Source organism: Solanum stenotomum, chromosome 2 (assembly GCF_019186545.1).
Source record: "Solanum stenotomum isolate F172 chromosome 2, ASM1918654v1, whole genome shotgun sequence".
NCBI lineage: Eukaryota > Viridiplantae > Streptophyta > Magnoliopsida > Solanales > Solanaceae > Solanum > Solanum stenotomum.
Genome location: NC_064283.1, coordinates 44,958,593 through 44,967,539, shown reverse-complemented (window position 1 = coordinate 44,967,539; position 8,947 = coordinate 44,958,593). Strand labels below are relative to the sequence as shown.

At 39.3% G+C, this 8,947-nt stretch overlaps 1 protein-coding gene across 1 annotated transcript; it reads right to left on the bottom strand.

Annotated features, from left to right (window-relative positions):
* Positions 1 to 853: 853 nt before the first annotated feature.
* Positions 854 to 1,747, bottom strand: LOC125856021 (uncharacterized). The gene has a single exon (XM_049535626.1). It carries the CDS (start codon positions 1,745 to 1,747, stop codon positions 854 to 856), a length of 894 nt encoding a protein of 297 aa, XP_049391583.1.
* Positions 1,748 to 8,947: the final 7,200 nt, after the last annotated feature.

Below are 8,947 nucleotides of genomic sequence, written 5' to 3'. Positions count from 1 at the left end.
CATCCTTTTGAATGCAAACGTTCCATACAGGAAGGTGATGGTGGTTTTCTCTTGGTCTTCTGGCGCAATAGGGATTTGGTTGTAACTGGAGTACCCAGCTAAATAGTAGTACCAACCCTTCTCTGATAGAAGATCGATCATTTAATCCATATAAGACATTGGAAAGTAATCCTTTTCAGTCCACGAATTTAGTTTTCGATAATCCATGCGTACTCTCCACCCAGTCACTGGTCTAGTTGGCACAAGTTCCCCCTTTGCATTTGGGACTATGGTGATACCTCCCTTTTTGGGTACATATTGCACCGGGCTTACCCATTTGCTATCCGCAATAGGATAGATAACACATGCGTCCAACCACTTGATGATCTCTTTTTTACCACTTCTTATATTGGTGGATTCAATCTTCGCTAATGCTCAACACTAGGCTTACACTCATTATCAAGTTGAATCATGTGAGTACAAATACCGGGAGGAATGGCCACTATATCAATGATGGTCCATCCTATAGCTTTTATGTGCCTTCACAATACTTCAATGAGTAATTTTACTTGCCATTCAAGCAAGTCAGTTGCAATGATCACCGGTAGAGTGTTATTTTCCCCTAAAAAGACATATCGGAGATGAGATGGGAGATCTTTGAATTCTAGATTAGGTGTTTCTTCTGTTGATATTTTTGCTGGAGGACTCTCTCTATTTTTTAGGTCGATATCCAACTTGATTGGGGTCTTTGTATAACCTCCTAATCCCGACAAGGCAGCTACTACTTCCTCATAACCCTGAACTTCAAATTCATCATAATTAGATAGTACAACTTCAAGAGGTTCGTTCATGCATATCAAATGGCTTACACTAGCTACCGCCTTTCAATAACATCATCAGTAGACACCATATGAATATCACTTGGGTGTTTCATGGATTTACAAATGTTAAAGGTTACTGCATCTTCGTTCACCCGAAACATCAATTCTCCACTCTTAACATCCACCAATGCTCTCCCGGTTGCCAAGAATGGCCTTACCAAAATAATGGGAATTTCGGCATCTATTTCACAATCTAAAATTACAAAATCAGCCGAAAAGATGAACCGATTGACCTTTACCAAAATGTCATAAAGTATCCCTACATGATGTTTGATTGAACGGTCTGCCATCAGAAGTCTCATAGTGGTTGCTTTCGGCTCACCCAACCCAAGTTGTATGTATATTTCATAAGGCATTAAGTTGATGCTTGCTCCCAAATTGCATAAAGCTTTAGCGAATTGGAGCACGCCTATGGTGCAAAGGATGGTGAATGCGCCGGGATATTCTCTCTTTTTGATCAGCTCCTTGGACATAATTGCACTGCAACTATATGAAACTTCAATTGTCTCAAAATCCAAGCTCTTTATTTTTGTGACTAGATCTTTCATGAACTTGGCATATCCCAGCATTTCCAATAACGCTTCCATAAGGGGGAGGTTGATTGATAGTGTCTTGAGCACTGACAGAAACTTATTGACCCTCTTCTTCAAGAGTTGGGGAAATGGTGGATGTATTTTGGGTAAAGGTTGCATAACCTTTGGAATGTGAACCTGTTGTTCCACTTCTTTAGAAGGTACTTTGGCAAAGTTTTGATGGATGAGTGACTCTTGTTCCTCTATGCCCTTATCTTCTTCATACTTTTGAGTATCTTCATTTCCCATCACATTATCAATTTCCACCTTGCCGCTATGAGTGACCGCAGCCAGTTTTCTATCGTCATCTTCCATCATTATCTTTGGTTTCAATTGAGCTGATAATAAACTCAATTGTACTTCAAGTATCTTAATGGCGTCGGTATGAAATTCACTTTACTGTTCAATGATGAAAAGTCATTTTTCACCCCTTTCAACAAATCATTCGAACCCTCAACTTTATGAAGTATGCGTGACAACAAGTCATTCACCCGCGGACTGCTTGCACTCCCTTTGAATTTTGGGCTTTCACTTGAGTGAGTATAGACCAAAGGTCTAACTTTCAAACTCTTTCATTTTTCCTCATTTTTCAGCTTCCCAAACTCGTGCCTATCTAGTATTTTAGGTATTTTTGCATTCCATAAGTATTGTTGTTGATTGATTCATGCTTTGAATTGGATTGCATTGCGGCCTAGCTTTTCAATATTATTTTTATAGGCATTTAAGGTTGGTCTTCCAAACCCCGCCTTTATTTTTAGTAATTTGTACTAATTTGCTATGATCTTGTCTTAGTAATGTGTGCTGGGCCTCACTGATAGGATTAGAGTGTTTGAATGCCTGTTGAAATTGGATAATCTTTCCCGTAATGCTTTGAATATTAAAGTCCCATCTGTTTGTGCTCTAAAATGAAGTAGATTTTTTTGTGGGGTTGTGCTTGCATGTTGTTTAGTTGAGGTGGGTGAAGTCTGAGTAGCTCGTATTTGCGCCAAAACGATGTAATTTGCCTAATGATAGAGTGGGTGACTTCGTTCTTAAGGGCAAAAGTCGTCAATTAGCCAAATTTGGCAAACCGGGAGAAGTATGAGTATCTCGGGGCAATGGGTGTTATGGGTCTTAGCTTAATTTAACTAGTGCTTCTTTGATTTTGTTTTCGGGGGTTGCGGGGTTGAATTCCAGAAGTTGGGTTGAGAATAGGGACATTGGGCCATTTGGCAAGCTTGGTCTAGCTCGTCGAACCACTCGGTGGTTCGCCTAATGTCCCACCTCGCCTTTGATTTCACGCTTTGTTTGTTAGTTGAATTCTGTAACTTTCAGCGAGAGGCCTAAGGTCACGGAAGATACTCCACGAATCATCAAAAGTATTCTTGATCACCTTTTGTCTACAACCCTATACCTTTGTTGCACTGGAACTTTCGGCTGGAAGAGCTTTACTCACCAAGAGCTATTTGCGATTCGCCAAAAGGTCCTTCCCATCGCCAACTTGCCAAGAATTTTGAGCCAATCCGTTCGGCGAACCTGACCTAGTTCGCCAGATCGATTCAGCTACTCGCCCACTGGTTCGGTGAGTCTGGCTAAAATTGTAACAGACCGTATTATGCATATGCTTGTTCTATTCTTGTGATACTTGACATTGCCTTATAGTATAGGTGAGGGACCATGTTTCTTAAATTATTAGCGTTTGTTTAAACTAGCTCGGAAGGTGATGTGATGCCTTGCACGTTGCAGCATGTGTACTGCAAGTTATAACTCCAACGAAAGTATTTAAACTCGAGACAGGAAGGTGGTAATTGAGTTTAAAGTTGAAAGTTAAATGCTAAGTTAAAGAAAAAGAGATTAATAATTAGAAAATGGAATAAAATAGGTGAGCTGCTTGCTCGACTTAACTATGCTAGTAGGTGACAAGTAGGTGCATCACCTACTTTGACTTATTGACTAGTCCAAAGAACCAAGTAGGTGAATCACCTACTTGAGCTATATGGATCTAATTAAAAAAGATAAGGTTTATGGATCAGATTTGGGCCTATGATAATGGACTCACTTGAGGCCCAAACTATGTTAAATAAAACAAAATGAAATTAAAGCCCAGCAGCCAAATCTACCAAGGCCCAATATATTAAAGCCCAAGTGAAAGCTAGTAGGTGCATCACCTAGTTTGACCTTTTGAGCTGCTTGATGTACATAAGCTGGTGCATCACCTACTTGATCAATTAGTGGCTGTAAATGGACCAAAAAAAGGAGGTTCTACAGGATTATTTTTTTATGGTCAAGAAGGCTCCTTATAAACCCAATATAAGCTGATCTTTTCACTCATTTTAACATACAAAATTCACAATTCATTCCAGCCCTCTCTCTCTTTTCTCTTAAGGATTAAAACAACAGTCGTAAAGTTCATTCTAGGGTTCTTGAAGAAATCCTTATATCTGCAAACCAAGGTAAGAGAAACACTTATGGATTTAGCTTAATTCTCCCATGGAAGACTAGAAAACTTGTTATTCATGATCAATTAAAAGTAGAAGGTAGAAGTTCCCACAAGCTACTGCTCACTTTTAATTATTAAGATACTTTTCTCTTCTTCTTTGGTTTGAGTGTGACGGAAAGTTGAAGTTCTAGAGGAATTTAAGTTATAAGGAGAAGTTGTAGAAATTGAGGTAAGGTGACTGCTCCATTTTCTTCCTCCTTATGTATGAGTTTGAGTGAGGAATTATATGTGTGCTGTCATAAAGAACTCAAGGGGTTGGTGAGTTCAATAATTGGTTGTATGATAAATAATATTTGAGGCTGTTTTATATGTATTGTTCTTGGTGCAGCTTGGGTAATCTTGGAAAAAGATATATAATGCGTATTGGGCCGAGAAGGAGGGTGTGCTGATGCACATTATTTTAAGGGATGTATGGGCTCATTAATAGTCAAAGTTAGTTACTGTTTTATGAGGCTCAGGTGTGATACCTGCTAATATTAGTTTGTCATGACTTACGTATTAACACCTAAAAGGGGAGGCTGAATCGTGATAGTTATATTTGTCATAGAATAAGGTATGTCAGGCAATTCGATTCAAAATTCTTCGGCATGAATTCTGATCCTTACAATTAATATCTATAAGTGAATTTCCTAAGTTTTATTCCTAGTCAAGGAAACATAGTGGCAACGTATGATCTCCAAATAACTGACAATATTTCCCCCTCTCCTTAGTGCATAGAATTATTTCATTATATGTTCATTACTGTATACTTGTGTAATTATCCTCCTATGTGCTGGTATAGAAATGGTATTTGCAAAAGCAAGTTTGGTGAATCCTCCTCTTAGTCAGTTGAAGTCAATTGTGTCAGTTAAGCTCACAAGTAATGCATTGATGTACATAGCTCCTTATGTCATGGTTACTACCTTGGAGTATTATTTTCATGTCTTTTACTACTGGTCCGTAGTTCCAAATATAAAATGATTATGACCACCAAAACAACAATCTCAAAGATGAAAGAATCTAATTGAAGAAATTTGTATAATTAAGGGTGGCAGCTCAGGGGCGAAAGCCTAGCATGGGCTGATCCCAATTGGTATAAAGGGGTGGCAGCTCAGGGGTGAAAGCCTTAGCATGGGCCGATCCTAATTTGTGTAATTATGAGGACCGCATCCCAGGGGATAAAATGCCTAGCATGGGTCATCCTCTTCTACCACTGATCAGCTGGTCATTCGTATCACATCCCTTATAAAGATGATAACTCACAGAAAGTTATAGACAAGAATGTAACATACATGATCTCACAAGAGTTAACAACGGTGGTCTTTTGTTCTGATTTATGCACATATATTGATACTTGGTTTCATTCAAACTCTTATTTTATATATGTTATTGCCTTACTTATTCAATACATTTTCTCGTACTGACGTCCCTCGCGGGGGACGCTGCATTTCATGCTGCAGGTATAAGTACATCAGCTAGTAGACCTCATTCGAAGGAGCACACGACACTCTGCTACTTTTGGTGAGCTCCAGATTAATTCAGAGCTTAACTGAATCCTTGGTAGATTCATTTTGGTATTGCATCATTGTTAAGAGTAGGGCGGGGTCTGTTCCGACGTACTCTAAGATTTTCTATCATTTAGAGGCTTTGTAGACTTATGTAGTTTAGTTGCGTCTTAACAAGTTGTGGCCTCAACGTTCAAGTATTGTATATAAGTTTTGGGTCTACTTATATTGGTCCGTATCGCTGCATCCTGTGTGAACTTGTCATAAGATTGTCATAGTTATATGCATAGTAAGCACATGTTACATGTTGGTTCTCTCGGGCCTTTAGGGCATCAGGTGCCCATCGTCTTAATGGTAATTCAGACGTGACAAAAGTGGTATCAGAGCAGATCATCCTAGGTAGTCTACAAAGTTGTGTCTGTGTAGAGTCTTGCTTATGGATGTGTTATGCACCACATTTATAAACAGAACTCTATGGGACATGTAGGAGTTTGCTCCTTTCTTTCATTTCATAGATCGTGTGATAAAACCAGTGTTGTAGGTGAATCATATCTAATTTCTTAATTGTTTTATTATAGCAAGGATGCCGCTTACGAGAAGGAGCAAAAGTACTGGTAAGCGAGTAGATGTGGTTGCCCAAGAAGGGATCAACCAACCACCACCTAGTCAAGCTGTTCAAGTTGAGGCTCAAGATGAGTCTCCCTCACAGACTTCCCCGACCCCTCCACCTCTAGAAGATCTAAGGAAGGAAGTTGCACCTCAAGAACCCCCTATTAATGCTACCGAGCAAGATTTGAGCAATGCAGTCCAATTATTAACTCGTATAGTTGCTGGCCATGACCAAAGGCAAGAAGGTCCAGTTGCAGGCACTAGTGGTGTAGATAGAGCAGCTGTCACGTATATACGTGATTTCCTTAATTTGGACCCCCCATCATTCACCGGGTCAGATCCTAATAAAGATCCACAAGACTTTATAGATCAGATCCAACACACTTTCGATGTTATGCATGTAAGTGGTAAAGAAGTGCTCAAGCTAACAACATATAGATTAAAGGGTGTGGTTGTATTATGGTATGAAGCTTGAAAGCAATCCAGGGGAATAGATGCACCATCAGCTATATGGAAAGAGTTCAAAAAGGCATTCCTTAACCATTACCTGCCATTGGAGATCCGAGAGGCCCCCGCGGATCAGTTATTAAATTTCCACCAAGGAATTATGAGCGTGAGAGAGTATAGTCTCAAATTTAATTCCTTGTCCAGGAATGCTCCTAATGTAGTACCTACTATGGAGGATTGAATTCATCGATATGTGGATAGATTAGATTCATATATGGTTAGAGACTGTACCATTACTTCGTTGAATAAAGATATTGATATAGCAAGGATTTAAACTTTTGCGAAAAAGTTTGAGGATCAAAGGCAAAGAAGGACACAAGAGTCAGAAACAAGGCATTCTAAGAGGGCCAGATCCATAGGGCAGTTTACCCCATCCCAAGGTGAGTTTAGGGTTCGGTTCTTTAACACACCACCTAGGCCATCATCTTCCTTCTCTACAAATAGTGCCCCACCTCAGATTCAAGAGTCTAGGGGCAATCAATTTAGGCAAAGAGGTGAAAGTCAAGGTTCACGAACAGCAGGGTACTAAGAGCGAAGAAGTATGAGCCAATCAAGACCTCCTAGACAGCCTTGTAAACAATGTGGAAGAAATCATTGAAGTGCATGTCGGTTTGGGACAAATGTTTTTTTTTGGTGTGGTACACTAGGTCATATGATGAGAAATTGTCCTCATAGAGGTGTGGGTGGTGTGGCACAACCTACTAGATAAATTGTTGCATCCTTATCATCAACCCCTTTTTTAGGAAGGGGATAGATGCCTACTAGTCATGGTAGAGTAGCTAGGGGAGCAGCCAATTCTAGTGGAGTTCAGAATCGTACGTATGCTCTCGGTGATCGACAAAATTTAGAAGCCTCACCGGATGTCGTTACAGGTACATTGTCCATCTTTTCACATATTGTATATGTATTAATTGATCCGAGGTCTACACTATCATATTTTATTCCATTGATTGCTGAAAAGTTCAAAAGAACACCAGAATTATTAGTGAAGCCATTTGAAGTGTCTACACCAATTGGTGAGTCTATTATAGCTAGAAGGGTTTATCATAATTGCATTGTAACTATTTGTGATCATGATACATTGGCTGACCTTGTTGAGCTACAAATGGTAGATTTTGATGTTATAATGGGCATGGATTGGCTTCTTGTTATGCCATTGTAGATTGCCGAACTAAGATGGTACATTTCCATTTTCCAAAAGAGGCAATCCTTGAATGGAAAGGTAATATTGGGGAACCAAGATGTAAATTTATTTCTTATCTTAAGGCAAAGAAGATGATGTCCAAAGGATACATATGTCATCTAGTGAGAGTGAAAAATATAGATGCGGAGCCACTAACTCTTCAATCCATTCCGGTAGTGAATGAGTTTCCTGATGTATTTCCTGAAGATCTTCTAGGTTTATCTCCAGAACGAGAAGTAGAGTTTGGTATTGATGTGATTCCAGATACTCAACCTATCTCCATTCCTCCGTATATAATGGCCCTGGCAGAATTACAGAAGTTGAAGGAGCAATTAAAAGACTTATTAGAAAAATGATTCATAAGGCCTAGTATATCCCCATGGGGAGCACCAATTTTATTTATACCTAAGAAAGATGCCTCGTTAAGAATGTGTATCGATTACCGGCAGTTGAATAAGTTAACGATTAAGAACAAATATCCCCTCCCTAGAATTGATGATTTGTTTGATCAAGTACAAGGTGCTAGGTGTTTTTCAAAAATCGACATGAGGTTAGGTTATCACCAAGTGAGGGTCAAAGACAAAGATATACCCAAGACAGCTTTCCGAACACGGTATGGTCATTTTGAGATTTTAGTCATGTCATTCGGGCTAACGAATGCACCAACAGTTTTTATGGATTTGATGAATAGAGTGTTCAAACCATTTTTTGATGTGTTTGTGATAGTATTCGTATTTGACATTTTGGTGTATTCAAGATCGGAAGAGGGCCATGCTAATCACTTGCGGCAGGTTTTGCAAATTTTTCGTGATCGTAAGTTGTATGCAAAGTTCTGGTTAAAATCTGTGGCATTCTTAGGTCATATTGTATCTGATGTACAAATAAGGGTTGATAAACAGAAGATAGAAGCCGTGAAAAACTGGCCAAGACCTACAACGCCTACGGAGATTCGTAGTTTCCTTGGATTGGCAGGTAATTACAGAAGGTTCGTTGAAGGATTCTCTTCCATTGCTGCAACCTTAACAAAGCTTTTGGAAGTCATTTCAAAAGAGTTTAAGAACAAAAGTGAATTTAAGTACAACCTTTCATCCTCAAACAGACGGTCAGGCAGAGCATATAATTCAAACACTTGAGAATATGCTGCGAGCTTGTATATTGGACTTCAAAGGTAGTTGGGATGATCATTTGCCATTGATCGAGTTCGCATACAACAATAGCTACCATTCAAGTATTAAAATGGCACCTTATGAAGC

What these genes read in the sequence shown, in the direction of transcription:
- LOC125856021 (XM_049535626.1), bottom strand. Translation starts at nt 1,747, where the DNA reads ATGGAAGATGACGATAGAAAACTGGCTGCGGTCACTCATAGCGGCAAG.